General features: G+C 38.2%; 1 protein-coding gene across 1 annotated transcript in view; it reads right to left on the minus strand.

Annotated features, from left to right (window-relative positions):
• The window catches only part of DNAH6 (dynein axonemal heavy chain 6), a 327,840-nt gene that overhangs the window by 187,551 nt on the left and 117,789 nt on the right, over nucleotides 1-22,500 (minus strand). Inside the window, exons 24-32 of the mRNA XM_017892976.1 lie at nucleotides 21,122-21,218; nucleotides 18,213-18,432; nucleotides 16,760-16,924; nucleotides 16,564-16,677; nucleotides 13,662-13,787; nucleotides 13,432-13,587; nucleotides 12,989-13,150; nucleotides 3,519-3,656; nucleotides 759-926 (exon numbers count right to left, since the gene is read on the minus strand). Of these exons, the coding sequence (XP_017748465.1) occupies nucleotides 759-926; nucleotides 3,519-3,656; nucleotides 12,989-13,150; nucleotides 13,432-13,587; nucleotides 13,662-13,787; nucleotides 16,564-16,677; nucleotides 16,760-16,924; nucleotides 18,213-18,432; nucleotides 21,122-21,218 (1,346 nt within the window). The remainder of the gene's footprint in view (nucleotides 1-758; nucleotides 927-3,518; nucleotides 3,657-12,988; nucleotides 13,151-13,431; nucleotides 13,588-13,661; nucleotides 13,788-16,563; nucleotides 16,678-16,759; nucleotides 16,925-18,212; nucleotides 18,433-21,121; nucleotides 21,219-22,500) is intronic.

Here is a 22,500-nt window from a genome sequence, read left to right on the forward strand (position 1 = left end):
TTATTTAAATATTTATTTATTTATTTTGAGACTGGGTTATGAGACTGGCTAATTTTTATATATTTTGTAGGGATGGGATTTCACCATGTTGCCCAGGCTGGCCTCTAACTCCTGGACTCAAGCAATCCTCCCGCTTTGGCCTCCCAAAGTGCTGGGATTACAGGCCTGAGCCACTGTGCTTGGTCAAATACATCAATTTTTGGCTAGCATTTAAATTCTTGGCTATTTAAAACCAGTTTAAATAGAAAGATGCCTAAGTGGATACAGAAAAAACAAACATGATTATAAATAATTAATTTGTTAATGATTACGATTTTTTGACTAAGTTGATACAGACTTATAAGCCAATCTCCACCCACCTCATAGTGAGGAGGCTTCTACTCAACATCCCTTGACTCCAGTAAAAAATAACGTGCAAAGAGAAATAAAATAATCTGTGTTTTGTAACTAATCCAGACATTTTAATTCCTAGAGAGGAACTGAAAAACCCCAATGAACTGGTTAATTAAACTCATTGATTCTTTCCAGTTTTAGGGGCCTATCATATTCCAGATATCATTCTGGGTATTACGGATATAGCAGTAAACAAACAAACATGCAGGACTTAACATTCCATGTGATAACAATCATATCTACACTTAATAATGTATAACCATTACTTGTGGCATTCACAAAGGAAACTTTGTACCTTGGTAGAATTGAACGGTAAATAAAAGAAACAAGTTTACATTTCTGCTGCTTTATAATGTGATGCTCACCTCTGCAATCAAGGCATAATTTGGAACCATCATCGCAAATGGTCTAAACAGGGCTTTCAAATTATCTGGCAATTCAGTTCTGCCTGCATAGCCAGGATTCATTGTGATGAAGGCTGCACAAGTCTTCACTAACTTTATTTCCCGCCCCTCAAACATGAATCTAGAGAGCTGTTTGAAGATAGAATATATGTTAACACTCTTCCAGACACTTGTAAAATTTTTCACCTAATTATCACTCGAATGCAAGACTCATGTAATGAAGCACTAAAGCAAAGACTACTGAACACTATTGTTGGACAATAGGGAACATTTCTGATTCTGTCCTGTCTGCTTCCAATATCTTCTGGGCTCTGTGTTTCCTGATTTCTGCCTCCCTGCACCTGACTTGCCCAAATTGTTTCTTCCTTCCTAGTCAAGTCCTGAAATCTTCTAGGTCTGAACATTTACTGAGCCTCTTCAATTCAACTTTCTATTTTTTTCTTTTTTTGAGACAGGGTCTTGCTTTGTCTCCCAGGTTGGAGTGTAAGTGGCATGATCAGAGCTCACTGCAGCCTTGACATCTCAGGCTCAAGCAATCCTCCCACCTCATACCTCAGCCTGCCAAGTAGGTGGGACCACAGGCATGCCCCGCCATACCCCACTAATTTTAAATTCATCTTGGACTTACTGACCATTAAACCTTCTCCACTCTCACTTTCTGGTATTCCCCAAGAAATTTCAACCTAATCTTAGTTCTTGAGTTGTTGAGGCCCCACTGTCACCGTTTTTGTTACCACCCCTTCACTTTTACTTAACAGCAAACACTTGTTGAGTGCCTGTTGCAGGTGAGGCAATAGGTAAGGCATGGAGGCACACAGCTGAAGGAGCCTCACTCTTGAGATCTCCAGAAACTCCCAGGCTTGCTGTCTGCAATCAACCTGGAAACCATGACCACACAGGACAATACATGCTTCAGTGCAGGTGTGTGCAAAGCCCATGGGGGTAGTAGGCAACCTGCTTGGGATCTGAAGAAGGAAGAAGGATGTTTCAGGTGAAGGAACAGGGGCAGCCATTCCAGGAAAAGGGAGCAGGAGCAAGAAACAACACTGCATGTTCCAGAAATGACCGGCAATTTACTTTGCTAAAGGGCAAAGTTCCAGAAAGCATAGCTAGGCTGGGCCTGAGCATCAGGAGTCTTGCACACTAAACTAAGTAATTTAGATTTTGTTCCATGTTTGTGGGGAAGCAGAGAAGACTTTTAAGCAGAGTGATAGGATTGAAGTTGGCAGCAGAGAGGTTGGACAGGCTACAGACAGGGAGATTAGTAAGGAATGATCACTGGGGACATGATGAGAGCCAGAATTCAAGAGGTGTAAGTGGGGAGGAGAGGCATCTAGTAGATAAAATTAACAGGACTTGGTGATGGCTTAGATTCTGGGATCGACAGTGATGGGTCAAATCCAAGGTGAGTTCCAGGTTTCTAGTTGGGCCACTAGATGAAGGTGCTATCAACAGACAAAAGGAATACAGGGAAGATCAGGATGGAGTAGGGTGATGTGCTGCAGCCTGGAGGAGAGAATGGATGGTACAACTGGAGACCTTTTCTGCTGCTGCTGAATGATTGCTTGTGCTAGCAAACCTCTCAATTTCTGTGGTTTAGTTTATCTATTCCAAGCTATATACCCCACTCCAACGGTCTTATTTGGCTCTGGCAGCTTGAGGACGAGGCTGGTTATCTGCAGATGCTCTCCTGTCTTTCTCTGCCCTCACGTGGCTGCTCTCCAGGGGGCAAAGCTTCAATTCTGCCTCTACTCTCTCTGGTCCCCGTCCCCTTACTCCACACACTTTGCTGTCGCTGAACTGCTCAACAAGATGATAATAACTTGCATAATACAGAGTATGCTATCTCTGTATTTAAAGATCTTGCGTTTAATGTAGGCCTCCCCAGAGTATGCAGGAACATGAGGGGGTCCAGGTAAGGGAGCTTAGACTTTAGGGTCTGATAATTTTGATGTATATGAAAATAGTTTTTAAACTTTGAATTCTTTTCACCTATTACCTTGGGGGAAATGACATATACTTCACATAGGTTTGGTGTAAGATGAAAGAAGTGTGAGCACATACCACAATGACTTACACAATTTAGTAGCTCACTATAGTCCAAGTCATGATTGCTTTTTATTAGTTCTATAGTTCGCTTTTTTGCAGAGGGCGATAATCAAAATATTTAACAACTCTTATCAGGGCACCTTCCAATGAGATAGCCTCTGCCTCTGGAGCTAGAGTTGAGTCCAGAGTCCCCCGTGCTGTGCCAGGATGAACCCTTATTGGTGGATTGAGAGGAGGTCTGGCGCTCTTTGGAAAGGGCCAAGGGAGTAGTGGGGGCCCTCGCAGGGCTTGGAGCAGTGCTGTTTTGGTTTGTAGAGGCTGAACACCAGTGCTGCCCATTGTGACCAGATCTCCAAAGGTCAACACAGAGTGGTAGAGACTTGGTCCCAACCTTCATTGCCATTCGCTTCTGAATATGAAATCCCTTCTCTAGAGGCATGCTTATAAGGGGCTCAAACAAATTTTAAATAATAGGACCACTCAGTATCTTCATCTCACCCCATATTCCTTGGATTTTTCCAGTCCAGTGAGCTCTGGAGAGCCAAGTCTCCTTGAGCTCCCCAGGATTCCTCCCTAACATTTTCAGCATCTCCTTCCTAAAATGTAACATTCTGTGAGTTAATGACAAACTTAAGGATTGCTACCTTGAAAGTCGACTGCCCAGTGCCTTACCTTTGCTGCTTTGGCGTTCCTAATGGTAATGAGTTGCTGTGCAATGACGGACAGAACTTCTATGTCAATTCGATTAAATTCATCAAAGCAGCACCAGGCCCCTGATTGTGCCAAGCCACTGAAGAAGCGCCCCATCATCTGAAATCAAAATAAAGCAGTTCAACTTTGTATTGCGTAGTTCAACTCCTTCAAAAATTAAATTTTGAGCTGAAATATTAAAGAAAAAAAGAGATGGTATCTGCAAATAAGCAATAGTTTTATTTGAATACTGGTCTACGTCAGAAGTAAACACTTTTCTACAAGAGGAAATATCTTTTTGAGTCTCTCTAAGTGATTTGAATCTGTTTTATTTTTAAACAAAATGACAATGTGACCAATTTTCCTTCTTGTTTATAACCTCCACTCACCTCTGCAAATACTTGACAGATTGTCAAATAATCTAACATATGGAACATACAAACTTAAGGACTTTAAAAAAACTTGAAGTCCTTGCCCATGCCTATGTCCTGAGATGGTACTACCTAGATTTTACTTCTAAGGGTTTTTATGGTATTAGGGCTAACATTAAGTCTCTAATCCATCTGAATTAATCTTCGTATAAGGAGTAAAGGAAAGGATCCAGTTTCATCTTTTCTAACTTATGGCTTAGCCAATTTCAGCACCATTTATTAACATAGGGAATCCTTTCCCCCATTTCTGTTTCTCTCAGGGTTTGTCAAAAGAATCAGATGGCTGTAGATGTGTGGGTTTATTTCTGAGGACTCGTTGTCCATTGGTCTATATCTCCTGTTGGGACTCATTGTAGGGACATGGATGCAGCTGAAACCATCATTCTTAGCAAATATCACAAGAAGAGAAACCAAACCGCATGTTCTCAATCATAGGTGGGAACTTGAACAATGAGGAAACTTGGACTCGGGAAAGGAACATCCACACACTGGGGCCTATCATGGAGGGGGGAGGGGGGAGGGATTGCATTGGGGAGTTATACATGATATGATGACTTGATGGGGCTGCCGATGAGTGACTTGGTCCACACCACAAAATGGCACAAATATACATATGTAACCACAACTGCACGTTATGCACATGCTACCCTAGAACTTAAAATATAATAATAAAAAAAAATTGTGGCACAGAAATGTACAAAAAAAAAAACTTGAAAAATTTTACTAATGGAAGCTTTCATTGTCTTTAGAAGGTATTCTACATGGTAGACACACACAAGGACTACTGAGCAGAAGGCACACCTGTGCAGATTATGGCAGTGATTCTTAATTTCTTCTACAGCAGAATCCTAATGGTGGAGGAAAATAAGAATGTGCCATCTAAAGTGTGGCATTTCTTTTGGGCACTTGAGATATTGGTTAAGCATGTGTACAAATCTTGCGTTATACCATATCTATCTCTTTAGTAGTAGAACTAATGGTTTTAAAATTTCAAGGTGGTCAACTGAACACATACTACTTCTTCCCCTTCCTCTGATTCCCACAAATCACAGAAAGACTGATAGTTCTATGTGCATCTCTCTCTCCTTTTCTGTGTCCACACTTATACCTGTACCTGCTTGATAAAAACATAATGGAAAGGGAAACCAGCAGGAAGAAAGTTTTGAAAAAAAAAGCTGGAATATGGAAAGTACAGGGAAACAGATTGTCCAACTGAGAAGGGAGAACTGCAGCCCCAAAACAGAGGGAGGGGAGTAATGCCCTTCATGAGGCCTCCAAGAAACTCCAAACCCAATATCAATACATGCAAGTTGGAGTACATGCAACATGAATACATACATGTAGAAAAGCAGACACAGGCTCTACAGAAATATTTGGAAATTAGGCAAAGATCCACACTTGGAATGATTGGCTCTATGGGTCCTTCCTCTCTCTGTTCTTCCTTCCTTCCTCTCTCTGTTCTTCCTTCCTCTCACCCCAAGCAGAGTAAACAGGGCTCTTGCGATTTTAGTGCTGACATCCCCACCAGGCTAAAACGAAGGACTGCCTCATAAACAAAGGGGGAGATCTGCCTTGGGGAGATATTAATATTAGGAGATACTGGGAGATGACATTATGCTTGGGAGATAAGGAAAGCAGAGACAAGGAGAGAAAGACGGTTCCAGACTTCCACTTCAGTCACTGAGATTCAAAAATAATAAAAGAAAGTGAAACCCACTGAAATGTACTACATTAGAAGGAAAATCCTTATTATTTGGCATTCGATGTGGGCTTTCTCACTTACTGGCTGCTTGGTGTGCGTACATTCTATGGAGAAGCCTGCTGGCTACACATTCTCTACTCCCACAGAGCTCTTGGTAGCTCTTTCATTCAAGGAAGGGGCATTTGGGGGAAACAAGCTGTTTACACTAATTAAATTAGTCCTTCATCTATCCTTATGAACCAATAGGTGAAGGTTCAAGAAAGAGAAGGAATGAGAAGAGTAAACTAACGAGCAACTTTGGAGAAAGTGGAGATAATTTAGGGAGCAGAAAGTAATTTTACAAAATTGAAATGGAATCCTCAGAGAGATTTGGGAGGGAAACACATTCCTAAAATAAAACAAGATACTCTAAAAAAAGAAATTAGTCAGAGATAAGAAACAGTCCCTGGAAATTAGTAATAATATAGCCAAGGTAAGAGAAGTTGAATGAACTCATGGAATGATAGTACTAAATGATACTCATGGACAGTACTAAAGACCAAGTTGGTGTTCTGTACAACAAAGCTGCGGAATGCTTCCATATTGTAGGGGAATGGTCTTCATACTTAGGATACACGTAAGTCCTGGCACATGTGGAGACTTTCCAAGGGATACTTATGAACAGTTTTAAAGGAAGTAACAAAGAAAATTCCAGATCTTGATCTGTGACACAGACTCTTTGCTAATATTTTTCTCTTTAAGAACATGTCTGTGGTCATGGTGGTTCTTCATTTCCATTTGCTCTTCAAAAATGACCCTCTCTCTCTGCCACTCCTACCCCTGCAGTTTTTGCCTGTCTGAGGAGGAGGGTGGGGGGTTTGAAATCCAGCCCTGACATGGCTGCTGACTTGGTGAAAGTATGCCACAGGTGTAGAGGCTCAGCAGATGATACTAGCAGGCTTGCTCTTATCCAAACCAGATCTTACGATGGTGCATTGCCCCAGGATGCAAAAACCTCCAGGGTGCCAAACAAAGGAGCAGTTCCAAATATTGATCATGAATGCAGGAATGCTTGCAATAACTGGCTGGTTAACAAATACTTTTTCGAGTCAGGTGATCTCCAATTCTTCATTTTCAACAAAAGTGAAGGACAGGGTCAATGCCTACAGGCCAAAGATAACCAGAAACACACCTGTAGTCAGACACAATTGGGTTTACCACTTGTTGCAACAAGGGAGACCACACTCTGTGGGAAACCAAGGTTTCTCTCAGTAAAAGGGTATCAGGAGGACTTGTCACAGGATTTGGGCTTGTGTTAGAAAATTCTGGGGAAGGGTCAGTGAAGAAGGGTTTTGCTCTATTAGTTTTTAAGAGCTGCTATAACAAATTGCCATAAACTGAATGGCTTAAAGCAGCAGAAATTTATTCTCTCACAGTTCTAGAGGCTAGAAGTCTGAAATAAAGGTATCAACAAAGCCATGCTCATTCTGAAGGTTCTGGGGGGTAGGATTCTTCCTTGCCTCTTGGTAGCTTCTAGTGGTTGCCGGCAACCTTTGGGATTCCTAGGCTTCTTGTACTGCATCACTCTGATCTCTACCTCCTGTGTATCTTCACTTAGCTGCCTTCTGTCTGTCTGTCTATATCCACATTTTTCTCTTCTTACAAAGGCACTAGTTAGTTATTTGATTAGGGCCCATAGATTTCCAGTATGGCCTCATTTTAAACATCTGAGTCTTTACAAATGTAAAGACTCAAATTAGGTAACATTCAGATACTAGGCATGAGGACTTGAACATATTTTGAGGGGACACAATTCAATCCACAATATTGTGGATTAGGTGCTGGTAGGAAGCAGGGGCAAATTTATGATGGATATCATAATCATATTATACAGGAGGCTGATGGATAGCTGGCTGAGGCTGTCATTGGTAAAGGTGAAGCAGTTACACAGCTTAGCCTGGAGAGGGAGATATTAGACTATTTTTTTGTGGTTTGGACAACATTCTTGTGTGTTCTCAGACACGATTATGGCATCTCATTCCATAATGGATGCATCGTGACCTGGTCTGCAGTGGGTGGCCTGTGAAATTGTTTGTGTTCAACCGGAGAAGCAAATAGTCTGAGTCAGGTTGGCTCTCAGCTGATAGCAGTCAGGGGTTATTTTGTTTTGTTTTTCAGAGATGAATTGTGTAGCAATTAATTGACCAGTAGAAATATGTTTTGGTGTTATTTCTATCATTTTATTTTGTGATGATTTCTATTTAAAAAAACCTTTATTTTGAAAAATTTCAAACTGAAAGAAGGTATGTTACCCAGCTTAACAACTACCAACATTCTGCTATTTTCAAAATACTCTCCAACATTTTTTATTGTTATTTTAAAGCAAACCCTAGACATCATATTATTTCACAATAAACTCTGTAACACATAAAAACCCCCAAATTACCCATATCAATACTGCTAACCTATTCAAAGAAAAACCCAATAATTATTTAATATCTTGTTAACTTTTCCTCAATCATACTGATATTGTCCTTTTACAATTGGTTTGTTCCAATAAAGATACAAGCAAGGTACAAACATTGCATTTGGGTACTGTGTCTCTTAAATCTCTTTAAATTTATAGCAGTTCCCTGAATCCTCTCTCTTTTATGCAATTTATTTTTGAAGGTCTGTAAGTTATTTTCCCTACATAATTCCCTTGATTCCATATTTAGCTGATTGTATTCTTGTGGTGTTAACACATTCCTTTATCTCATACACCTGTACTTCTTGAAAACCAGTATTTAAATCTAGAGACTCCATTAGATTCATATATAATTCATAGCTTATATATCATAACAGGAGATACATTTTTTTTTTTTTATTATACTTTAAGTTCTAGGGTACATGTGCATAACGTGCAGGTTTGTTACATATGTATACTTATGCCATGTTGGTGTGCTGCACCCATCAACTCGTCAGCACCCATCAATTCATCATTTATATCTTGAGGAGATACATATTTTTTGATTGTCAAAGTTGTGATTGATCAGTGGATTACTATCCCGATTCGTCCATTATAAAATTTCCAATTAGTCTTTAGTGGTTTTAGTAATGATGGTATACCATTTCATACTCCTCAGACTGACAGCAGTTATGGAACCTGACAGCATGGGCACGGATGTGGAGCATAGGCAGCTCTTACACACTTGCAGGGGGAGTATAAATTACCACAATCACGGAAGAAGCATTTGTCCTTATTGAGTCAATATGATACGTATATGTACCTTGAGACCAACTCCTATATTCCAAGCCAGATAAACCATGCACCCATTCACCTGGAGGCCTGTGTAATAATGCTTATTGCAGCATTGCTTACAGGAGCAAATACTATATTAGAAACAACCCAAATACCTATCAGAAGAACAAAACCATAAAAACAGAGCAGTGAAAATGAATTTAAAAAAATAGAGCTATAGTATTAGCCTAGATGAATCTCATAGACAAAGTGCTCAGTGGAAAAACCAAAATGTAGAATGTAGCACACAAAATGGTGCTATGTTTTAAATTTAGGACTACACACATACATATGCACACATGTGAATGATAACCCCCAAATTCAGAATAGAAGTTATCTCTGGCGAAGAGAGACAGAGGATTTCAAGTGTGCTGGTAACATTTTATCTCTTAGCTGGGAGGTGGCTAAGTAGATATTCATTATTTTATTCTTTATATCTTTTAATGTTTCTAAATTTGCATATAATATGTACTTTTTTAAAAAAAGGGAGAGAACATTTGACTTGAATCAAAAGACGTGTTCAGATTCTTTCTCTGCCATTTTCTAGTGGTGACTGCTGGCGAGTTACTTCACTGTCCAAATGTCACTTCCATCTGTGCAATGATGACAACACCTATCAAAGAGGACTGTTGGGAAGGTAAATCAGATAATATGCCTTCTCCTGAGTCTAAACACAAAGTCTCAGCCCAGTGCTTGAGTGTTTCGTTTGCTTTTTGTAGAAAGGAAGAGTTTCAAAGGTTGGACTTTAGGGCGAGAGAGTTCCTGGAGGAGCAGGAACTAGGTCTTAGGAAACGCAGCACATCTGACCAGGGATCTGCAGGGTAACCTCCTCCTGCCCAAATCTCTCCTCTCTCTTACGAAGTTGTCAGGAACTGGAAAAAGCAGGTAGAGAAAACAGGAAAAGGGGACTGGTCAGAGCCCTGGGGAACATCCACACATGAAGGGACATTTAAGGCAGAAAAGAATAGCCCTTGGAGACAATCTCGTTTTGCCTAGAAATCTTATGTTGCAGAAACCCTTAGAGGATAACCATTCCTCTTTCTCTGGAAACTGCGTACCACATCTAGCTCTCAACAGCCATCCATGCCTGTATGAGTCAGACTATACCCTCTTCTTCTGGCTATTGTTTACGAATCTAGGGGTGACCACTTGAACCCACTTTGCCAATTAGAATCTACTTTCAAAATTTGAAATATGACCCTGCTGTTTTCTTTGCAAGGCTCTAGAGAGAAGGCTCTAAAGTTCCCAATGCCAAGGAGTTGGCTGCCCTAGTTCCTACTCAGCCTGAGTCATGCTCAACTCTTCTCTGGATTCTGTGAAATATCCCACTATCTCAGTAATCTTTCAATAAGTTTATTTATTTTTATTGTTGCTTAAAACATAAAATAAGTGTGTTTATGTGTTTAGCAATCTAAACAAATACAAGAAAATAGCAACAAGCAAGAGAAAATATGAGAGTATTTAAGAGAAGTGGAGAACAGAAGTAGGAGGCCCAGAGCAGAGAACAGAGACAAAATGATAAGCAAAGAAGCAATAAAATAAGGTCTCATTAGGCTGACAAGACATATTTTTCCCGTTAAAGAGCTTCCCAAAATGACAAACCAAATGAATAAAGAAAATTATCTTATGTAGATACATCCTGGTAGATTTTCACAATACCGAGGATCAAGAGAAAATCCTATAAGCTGCCAGAGATAGAGAGGAAGCAAAATATTACTAAACCTCCAAAATTTATTAAGCCATGATCAGTTTTATCATTAACAAAATGCATACTGGAAGACAATGAAGTGAGGCCTTCAAAGTCAGGTGAGAAAATAATTTTAAACCTATAATTCCACCCTCTACAAATTATCAATCAAGTATGATGACGCAGTAAAGACAGAATATTTATATACTTGAATGGGAAAAAATTGCTCAAGGAAGTATTCCAACAAAATTAAAATGAAATATAAGAAAGATGCAAGACTGAAATACAAAGAACAGTGGCAGCTGAATCTACTCTAGAACAGTGGTTCTTAAATCTGAGTGTGCAACAGAATCATCTGGAAGTTTGTTTCAACAAAGCCTCTCGTTGCTGCGCTCCAGCTCTAAAGTTTCTGATTAAGTTGGTCTGACATGGGGCTTTATAATTTGCATTTCCAACAAGTTGTCAGGTGATGCTAATGCTGTTGGTTCAGGGTTCATGCTCTCAGAACCATGGTCTAGGGCTTAGCTTCTCAAAGTGGACCAGTATCGATGTGTACCACCTTGGTGGATGTCAGAAATGCACAATTTCAGGCCCCACCCCAGACCTGCAGATCAGAATATGTAGTTTAATAAATATCTCCGGGTGATTCACAGCACACAGAAGTTAGAAAAATAATGATTCTGGCCGGCGCAGTGGCTCACACCTGTAATTCCAGCACCTTGGGAGGCCGATGTGGGCAGATCACGAGGTCAGGAGCTGGCCAAGATGGTGAAACTCCATCTCTACTAAAAATACAAAAGTTAGCCGGGCGTGGTGGTAGGCGCCTGTAATCCCAGCTACTCAGGAGGCTGAGGCAGGGAACTGCTCGAACCCGGGAAGCGGAGGTTGCAGTGAGCCGAGATTGTGCCACTGCATCCCGGGCAACAGAGCGAGACTCCGTCTCAAAATAAAAAATAAAAAGTAAAAAATAAAAAATGAGAAAAATATTGGTTCTAGAAGAAGTAAACAAAGTGGAAAGAAAACATGATCCATTAACCCTGAAGCTTAGGACGTTTACTTTGAATGGCAGGGGTTTGTGATGTATGTATTGATCTTTTTCTATGGGGCCAATTATTCTATTAAATTCCACTGTGAACAGTCTTTGATATTATAAGTGCTGTATAAGGGATTTACATTTTTATGTTCAGCCCCAGACAAAGCAATGAAGATATAATTTAGTTATAGAATAAAATACAAATTTTATAACATTTGACATGGTAAAAGTGAGGTTGAAACAGAAAGTCCAACTTCATTAGACACACAAAGTTGTGTCTAATAAAATCCTCATCTATTTAATGTGTTGGCAGATAGTGTCCAAAGTGGGTACATAAAAATATAGAAACAAATATATGCTTTTACAGTTTAAATAGCAACCACCAGAAGAAATAAAGCCAAACAAGGATTGCTGCAAATCCATGAGCTTTTTTTTTAGGGGATCTGTGAGGCCAAAGTGTTTTCATAATAATACCAAGGTGTTATTTTTTCACTTTCTTTTCACTCTCACTCTCTCATGAGAGTACAGAGTATGAAAAGATGTGGATATGATTTCAGTTTTTACATAGCAAATAACCTTTAAGAAACTAACATTTGTCAAGTTTTGGTGTAGTTCAAAGAAGAGTATAAACAATTAACTGAAAAAGTTCTTTAAAACATTCGTCTTTTCAGAGTCTATATCTATGTGAGGTTAGATTTTCTTCAAATGTTCAACCAAAAAAACATATCTCAACAGACTGAATGTAGAAGCAAATTGGAGCATCTGGCTGTCTTCTATTATGCCAAATATTAGCATAATAGCAAAATTTTGAAAACATTAGAGATTTTCAAAAATATAAAAGTGGGACAATTTTTTTTGTTTGGAAGTTTTCTCATTAATTTTTAAGAGTGTAAAGGGGTCCCATGACCAAAAAGTTTGAGAACCACTGTATTGAAAAACCTTACCAGGAATTCTCACCTTGCACATATTTCATGTTCAATACACTATTCTCTGAATTGCCAATTTCCTACTGTAAGCTTAGTCCTTGTTCTTCGTTTTCCCTGCTATTCTATCTTGTACCTCATCTCATTTCTTTCTTCTTACTGACATGTACAGATTTTTTATTTTTTCACCACTTGATAAATCATCCCCTGGCCTTGATTCTTATCCAGACTACCCAGACCGCCATGTGTTGACTCTTCTCCCTTGCTCTATTTATTCCACTTTAGCCATTATTTGCCCCATTTCTTTTCTCTTGCTTGTCATCTCTCTATTCTCGCCTTATTTTGTTATGTCATGTTGCAAATAGAGAAAGACACATAAAACACTTAAATGTTAATATTTAGATACAAGAACTGTACCTTGTAGTCCAAACCATCCGAACAGTTAAAGACCACACACTGGATGGCAAGAGCTTTTGCCAGATCTTTGATAGTCTCTGTTTTCCCAGTGCCAGCAGGACCAGCTGGTGCACCCCCAAGGTCAAGCTGCAAAGCTCCCATGAGGCAAAGATAGCAGCGATCCTGAAGAAAGTAACAAATTATCAATATGAAGGGAACCAACTCTGGCCACAAATTAAGTCATTTCCTTTCTATGGGGAAAGGATTATTATTTTCTATGAAAAATAGAGCAACTGAAATACACCAAAAGATCCATGCACATAATTAAATAATGCAAATCTTTGCTTTACAAAGATGTATTCATAATAAATTCTTTCAAGAGTTAATGTCATATGAAACTTTTCAAGACTTTTGATTGAAAAGCACTCTCATGTCAATATTAACCTAAGTGATCAATAACTTACTGTGAGTGGAGTAATAACCAATCTTGGGCATGCACCCAAATATTCATAGCCGTAAGTGTACTGAGAGAGCGCCATTCTAGCCACACAATTATCCAGGTCTATATCCCAGTAATAGCGCAGTTGTCTCTGCCAGTCAAAAGACTCAACTGTCTCCACCTATATGTGATACACATATTAGATACAGTCATTTCAGAAAGCAGTATATAATTTTAGTTAAATGAAACAGTTACCTTGGATTGAACAAGTTCAGTGACTATATCTCTTGCATGCACATCAATGGTAATCAATGCAGTTAGGATGTTTCTGTGTAATTTAGGAAGACTGCCTCGAACTATTGCAGCCAAGGCATTTAATCTCTACAAATAAAAAAAATTGTCATGGTGAATTTTCCAAGATCAGCTTACATATATACATTATCTCTTTCACCATTCAATTTGGAGAGACATTGCTAAAAACCAGCTAATTTTAAGAATCTATAATTTTGTGACCAAACAGGACAGTACTTTTATTTAATTCCCATGAGACTTCTGTGAACTATATACTGTCTTTACCCCTATTGTACATTTGAGGAAACTGAAGGTCAGAGAGCATAAGTAACTTGATGGCAGTCACACAGTTACGAAGTAGCAAAATGAGACCTGAGTAGACATTTGCCTCCAGAAAAGCCCATGTTCTTAACCACTATGTGATGATTTTCTAGAGGAGAGTGTCCTCCCTAAAACTTAAATGTGGTTAAAGGTGATACTCTTCAGTTTTAGGGGCGGTTTTCCCATTAATAATCAGAAAGTCTGAGCATTTTAACCTAGCCAAAGTCTAGTTAAATGAAAAAATTTTCAGAAAGAGTTAGCTAAATTTTTACTTGATTTTTACCTAAATAATTAAATATTTTTCAAAGAAGAGCAGCGCCTCTGAGGACCTTGCATCATTGTGCTGAAATGTCACTTGGGCCAACCCCGATGAGGGACCATCTCTACGTAGAGGCAAAGGAACTTTCTTTAGGGAGTCATTTCTCTTTTCTGAAGCTATGGAGATGAAATTTCTTTGAGGAATTTCATGAGAGTGTTTTCTCTTACTTCAATAAAGTTGTTTAATTCAATAAATAAATATTTATTGAATATTTACATATAAATATATATAAAGTTGTTTTATTTCAATAAAGTTGTTTTATTCATAAGGTTGTTTCATTTTCTGTTTTAAGAGTGAATCTTTAAAATGTAGTATTACTTGGAAGTAGAATTGAATTTGGAGTTAAAGAGTTGGCTTAGGTCCTTACAAGATATACTGTTTGTAAATATTTTCCTTTATTCCCCAGGTTGCCTTTTCACTCTGTTGATTGTTTCCTTTGTTGTGCAAAAGCTTTTAAGTTTGATGCAATCCCACGGATCTATTTGCCTTTTGTTGCTTGTGCTTTTGGTGTTATATCCAAGAAATCAATGCCAACGCCAACGTCAAAGCTTTTCCCCTATGTCTTCTTCTAGGGATTTTACAGTTTCAGGTCTTACACTTAAATACTTACTCCATTTTGAGTTGATTTTTGTGCATGGCATAAGACAAGGGTCTAATTGCTCCTACAACTTAATGAGCAAAAAACAAATAACCCAATTAAAAAATTAGCAAGGGAATAGAATAGACATTTATCAGAAAAAGACATGCAAAGGGCTAACTGGGTATATGAAAAGATGATCAACATCACTAATCATAAGGGAAATGCAAATCAAAACCATAATGAGATGTCACCTCACAACTATTAGGGTGACTGTTATCAAAGAAACAAAAGATATCCCATGTTGGCAAGAGCATGGAGAAAAGAGAACCCTGGTATGCTGCCAGAGGGAATATAAACATGGTGCAGCCATTATGGAAAACAATATGCTGGCTCCTCAAAAAGTTAAAAATGGAACTACCATATGACCCAGTAATCCCACTCTGGTACACATCCAAAAGAAGTGAAGTCAGGATCTGGAGGAGACTATCTGCACTCCTATGTCCATTGCAGCATTATTCACAATAGCCAAAATGTGGAAATAATATAAGTGTCCATCAAAGGATGAACAGATAAAGATAATATGAGCTGGGCATGATTATCATGCTTGTAATCCAGCACTTTGGGAGACCAAGGCAGGAGGATCGCTTAAGGGAAGCTTTTGAGACCAGCCTGAGCAATACAGTGCGACCCTGTCTCTACAAAAAATAATAATAATAAAAATAATCAGCTGGGTACTATGATCACGTCCCTGCACTCCAGCCTGAGCAATGGAGTGAGATCCTGTCTCTTAAAAAAGAAAAAAATAAAAGAAAATGTGGCATACACATACAATGAAATATTTATTATTGAGACTTAAAACAAAGGAAATCCCATGACATGTGACAGCATGAATAAACCTGGAGGATATTAAGCTAAATGAAATGAGTCAGTCATAGAAGGATAAGTCCTGCATGATCTATTTATATGAAGTATCTAAAATAGTTAAATTCATAGAAAAAGAGTAATATGGTGATTACAGGGAGCTAGTGAGAGGAGGAAATGTGGAGTTGCTGTTCAACAAGTATAAAGTTTTAGTGCTATTTAAATGCTATTTAGTAAAATAGCATTTCCTAGCTATAGCTAAAAGTTCTTGATGGTAAATTCTTTGAATTATTTTTGTTTTATTGTTAGCTGCCTGACAGGCAACTATTTCTATCTCTAACTATTTCTGTTAGTTGCCTGACAGGCAATGGCAATGTATTTCTACAAAATAGCAGAAATAGAATTAGAGCCTAAAAATAGAAATGACATGAATCTGGAGGTTTTCCTGGACTGAATAAACTTCCCTGAGAGGTATCCAGGAACTAGTGAATACAGTTTATCCTTAAAAGTTGCAAACCATTATAACCGTGATGTTTTGTTCTGGAATTGTTTTTCCTCCTATTTTCACAAGTATTCATATAAATACTACACATACATTAAGGTAGTGTCTCTAAAAAAAGTAAAACACAAATAATTTTAGTGAGAATTCTAAAGCTTTGTAAGTCATGTCAGAGCATTAGAATTTCTGAAATAAAGTGAATTTGCATTAACTATGCTTAAAAAAACAAACAAACCCACTAAGACCGTCTTGCAAGACAATAATATCACTTTGTTACAGATCTCACCTCAAAATTTACTTTTTCAAAATTCTCCAGGGCCTCTATGTGATTACTGTGTTCTGTTTCCAGACATTCAGTCAAATCACGGCACCACATAATTTGAGAAACGGTCAGGATAACCTGCAAGAAAACATCTTTCTTAAATATGTGATACGTATCACCAAAAAAGAATTCAGAGATACGAAATGTGAGTATGAGTTACTTGAGAAGGGTGGCCAGCCACCACCCAGTCTGTCCTCAGTTTCCCCTGATAGTCAGTGATGGCAGCTTTGCACAGGCGACGCAGAGATGTGAACATGGCCTCTTCCACTTTACCAAGCCATTCCTCTACATTGCCTCGGGCCTTGACGCCTTTCCCCAAGCCAACCTAAAAGGTAATCAGAGCATTGATAAAGTGGCTTGTGTGGGACTTGTAAGCTGTATGCCTTCTGTATTTCCATGACAGAATCCTAAGCTATACAAACGCTAAAGCCTGCCCACAAATACTGAAACTTCTATTGACATTCCACTATACATCTACCTCCTTTCACCCCACCTATTGCTTTATTTTACTGCTTCCACTTGGAGTCAACTCCCTGAAAGAGTAGTCTACATGCACTGCATGGATTTCTTCACTTATTTTCACTTTCCTATTTGCTGCTATCTGATTTTTGTCCCTGATCACTTCTATTCTCAAGTTTTTCCAGGTCCTCCCAACTGAAAAGTCCAAATGACACTTTTCAGTTCTTGTATCTATTTTTTTGGACTTCCAATGGCTTGACTGTCATGGCTGTTTTGGTTTCCTTCATCTGCTCTTCTTCGAACCTCTCTTTACATTTCATGTTTTCCCAAGATTCTATCCTCGGTCTTTCCCCTTCTCTTCTGCACCGGTGATGAGCAAATTCTTTTGCAAGAGGATCAATTCAGAACAAATAAAATGTTTATATGTTCCCATAGATACAACACTGTGTTCTTACTGGACCCAATTCCTTAGCATTTCCCTGCACAGTTCCTGTGTCTGAAATGTCTCCCATGCCCATGTAGAAGATACTCCCCCTTCCATCATACTTGACTTTGTGTGTGTGTGCATATGTGTGGCTCTCCTCTGTGAAGTCACTTGATTCCTCACAGTGTGCTAATATATTCACTCTCTTGGTGTTCCCCATATGCCAGGGGCTGTGCAGTGCCCTGGAGATGCTGCTGCCAGCAACTAACACTTAAATAGTGTTTACCGGGTATTGCTTTAAGTAATTTACATACACTATCCCCTGAACAGGCTCATCACTCCATTAATCAGATACAATTACTAATCCCTGTCTTTTGGATGAGATTAAGGGGTGGGACTTAGTCCAAGTGGCCTGATAGTAGAACCAGTACTCTTAACCAGTCCACTAGTGTGCCTCTTGTGGGGAGTTAAATAAGACATGGTTCTAGTTTTCTCCACTATATTTCCAACAACAGAACACATGTCTTCATTATTGCATTTTCTGTGGTGATTTTCAGTTGTTTGTTCGACTACTTCTCTGTTAGACTTTGAGCTCTTTGAGGGCAAGAATTTTATCTTGGTTATCCTTGAAATTGCTGAGCCAACAGAGTACCTGTATGCTTAGAGCGAGAATAACCCTAGAAGAGTAACAAAGTTCATCAATAAAGAAATATAAACAAAAGCACCTCACCCTTTCTCCCTCTGGTGACAGCATTGCCAAAATATTATTAGTATAAATCTTTTCTGGTTCTCCATCAATACCAGGAATCTTTCCTTCAGCAGGAGGCATGAGAGCAAATTCGAGCTTTGAAATGGAGTCGAAGCATTTCCTTAAGTGTGGCTGCACAGCCTGTGGATTTCGTGTCTGGGCCAAAATCTCCAGAAGTTCATCATTCGACAAGAAGTAAAACCTGGATTAAAGAACATCCTTAAAATATAACTTGAAATTGAAGTATAGTCTTAGATAGACATAAAAGATAAATTCCTTAGCCACATCTCTTCCCTGTCCACCAATTTCCTGGACCTCCAATTATACTGGTCATGGGTTTCTGGGGAGCCCACATATCTCTAAACATGATTTCTGTGAAAATTAGTGATGATGCATTTAGGTGTGATGATGCACACCTAGAATTAGTGTCTAGTACAATGTCTAGTGATAGACATTGTTCATAAAACTGTAAAATGCTAGAAACTGATGTGTTCACATATCTGTCTTACCTGGCTTTAAGTCTCCAGAGTGAAGATGTATTATTTGTTTTCCCTAAAATCTAGCCTAGTATGTCACACATACCTAGTATTCAATACATTATTTGTTGAAGAGTTAATAGATGGATGGGTGGTTGCAGGAGAACCTTATTGGGTTGTGTGAATGTGTACTGGGCCATTCTCTTAACCCAAAGGCATTTGCTATCCTCTGCAGTATGTGCTACTGTGAAAACTGGCATAATATAATTTTGCCAGCACACCATTTCCAACCATGTGAGGCTATACATATGTAGAAATAAAACATTTATATATATTCCATACTATTACCAGCAAGATAGGTAAAGGAAATTGTAAACTTACAAAATATTATTTTGCTATAGATTGGGGTTGGCAAGTTACAGCCCCAGGCCAAATCTGGCCCACCACCTGTATTTGTAAATAACGTTTCATTGTCACACAGCCATGCAGACATACTGTCTGTGGTTCCTTTTGTGCTACAATAGCAGACCTGACTACAGAGACTGTAAAGCCTACAAAGCCTTGAATATCTACTATGTGACCTTTTATGAAAAAAAGTTGTTTGTCCCTGCTCTAGATAACCAACAATATTCTAAATGCCAGACTTCATGTAATATAGTTCTTGTATTATGTTTAATCTCTCCAAATCACTCAAAAGGAATTTGATTTACTATTCCAACTGACTATCCTAGTTCATACTAGAACAGATTAGAGCAATTAACTATTAACATTTAAGACAGTGATTTTCAAACTTTTTTCCCCAATCAAGGGTCCTTTTGCTGCTGTTCCTATCCCCAAGTCTCTCATGTTTTGGAGGACTAAATGTACAAACCAGCATTTAGTAAATGCTCTAGATTGTTGACCGTCAACTTAGCAATATCCCTGCATCAGGGAAAAGCTGGAATGACATTTCTAGAATCTCTTTCCAGTAAGGTTTCAGATTAAATGCTGCCTATGAGATGCTCTTCTATGTGACTGAGAAGGTGGGAGGAAGCAAAGCCATTATTCCCCAACTTGAGCATGAATGACTGAAGCTGGTGGGATTTTATCCTTGGTTTTCAGATGTCGTCCTGACAATCCCTCCTTTTCTTGTTGCAGGAAGCTGAGACTTTGGTGGCACTTCCCTGAGACCTCTGCCTGTATTTCCAGATTTCTTCAAAGTGGTCTTCAGTTCTTCCCTTCTTCTGCGCCTAGCCCCAGTGAAAACTTCTAATTCCCTGACTGAAACTTTTGCTCTAAACACCTAGAGTGGCTTCTGTGTTTTTACCAAACCTTTCCCAAGTAATATAACTAGATGTTAAAATTTCAGTTGCAGTTTTGACTGAAGTTCTAGGACTAGAGTTGTCACATTTCAAAATAAGATGTCAGGTCACCTGGGGCTGACTTATGGGGAGATGGGTGAAGACTCTAGAGTCCTCAGTCGCTTGAGGGTATAAAAGTGTTAAAGCTGGAGAGGCTGGACAGCTAGAGATAAGAATATTCTTTGGTAGAGAGATGTGCTAAGGGTGCTTGCTATGCCCATGAGAAAGGGTGTGGTTCACTCTCCTCAAGACTAGGCGTCTTGGAGAGCTTAACATGCATCCCCACCAATTAAGAAAATTGCTCAGGTAACACCAGTCTCTCTTAACCTTTTACACACACATTGTGCACATATACACACATGCACAGGCACACATATTCATTCAACAATGAAACAGTAAAACAATGGGGTGATCAAGAATCATTTCAATTTGTGGGATCTAAAAATCGAAACAATTGAACTCATGGAGACAGAGAGTAGAAGGATGGTTACCAGAGGCTGGGAAGGGTGGTGGAAGGGTTGCGGATGGGGAGGTGGGGATATTAATGGGTACAAAAAATAGGAAGCATGAATAAGACGTAGTATTTGATAGTACAACAGGGTGACTATAGTCAATAATAATTTAATTTAATAATGAATAATAATTTAATAGTCAATAATAATTTAATTTTACATTTAAAAATAACTGAAAGAGTATAACTCAATTGTTTGTAACACAAAGGATAAATGCTTGAGGGGATGGATACCTCATTTTACATGATGTGATTATTATGCATTACACACCTATGTCAAAACATGTTATGTACCCCATAACACACCTATGATATACTAAAAAAGTTAAAATTTAAAAAAATTGTTTCAGTATCTTACTTACCCACTTAACTATTTATTGAATATTGTATTTTATCCTTGAGACTTATACTCCCCAATTACGATAACTAGTTGGATTTTCATTATCATAGATCTTTTTTGTTTCTTTCTCTAGTTCCTTGATGCTTTGAGGTTATAACTATAACCTCAACTTGATTGACAGTCATAACTACTAAAAAATATCTTAGGTTGCTTTATAAACTTACCTTGGAAAGATAACTCTTTTTGATTCTAAGTATGCCTCTAGGCACTTCTGAATTTGGTCAAGTAATGCATTATTGTTTTGAAAAGTTTCCAGAAGTCCTATTCATTAAAAAAAGACAGTATTGGTAAAACTGTGTTAAAATCAAATTTTTTTCTGAAAAAAATATCACTTTAAAATGTAATCAATTTATGAATCTTCTCCCTAGAAAACTATTTAATAAAGCTCTCATAAAAATATGTTTTGAGTTATCCAAATCTAAAGTTAAAGCGAGTCACGGAATTGCAAAGGCAATAAAAAAATTATAATCACATAATCAGCAAATGCTGACAGTTTGACTCCCTGTTTACCAATCTGGATGTCTAGACGGTAACTGCTGTCTTCAAGAGACTCACCTAACACATAAGGACTTACATAAAGTTAAGGTAAAGGGGTGGAAAAAGGTATTCCATGCAAATGGACATCAAAAATGGGCAGGAATAGCTATTCTTATTTAAGACGAAACAAATTTTAAAGCAACAACAGTTAAAAAAGACAAAGAAGGATATTATATAAAGATAAAAGGACTTTTTCAACAAGAAAATATCACAGTTCTAAATATATATGCACCTAGAACTGGAGTTCTCGAATTTATAAATTTATAAAACAATTAATACCAGACCTTAGAAATGAGATAGACAGCAACACAATAATAGTGGGGGACTTCAATACTCCACTGACAGCACTAGACAGGTCATCAAGCCTGAAAGTCAACAAAGAAACAACTTAAACTATACCCTAGAACAAATGGACTCAACAGATATTTACAGAACATTCTACCCAACAAATGCAGAATATACATTCTATTCATCAGTATAGAATATTCTCCAAAATAGGCCATATGATAACCCACAAAACAAGTCCCAAATAAATTTAAGAAAATCAAAATTATATCAAGTACTCTCGCAGACCACAATGGAATAAAATTGGAAATCAACTCCAAAAGGAATCTTCAAAACCATACAAATACATGGAAATTAAATAACCCTAAAGACTCATCCAAAAAGCTCCTAGAGCTGATCAATGAATTCAGCAAAATTTCAGGATACAAAATTAATGTACACAAATCAGTAGCTCTGCTATACACTAACAGTGACCAAGCTGAAAATCAAATCAAGAACTCAACCCCTTTTACAATAGATGCAAAAAAAAAAAGCTGCAAAAAAAAAAAAATTACTTAGAAATATACCTAACCAAGGAGGCGAAAGACCTCTACAAAGAAAACTACAAAACACTGCTGAAAGAAATCATACAACACAGACAAATGGAAACACATCCTATGCTCATGAATGGGTAGAGTCAATATTGTGAAAATGACCATACTGCCATAAGCAATCTATAAAC

This window comes from Rhinopithecus bieti, unplaced genomic scaffold (assembly GCF_001698545.2).
Source record: "Rhinopithecus bieti isolate Rb0 unplaced genomic scaffold, ASM169854v2 scaffold_23283, whole genome shotgun sequence".
Taxonomy (NCBI): Eukaryota; Metazoa; Chordata; class Mammalia; order Primates; family Cercopithecidae; genus Rhinopithecus; species Rhinopithecus bieti.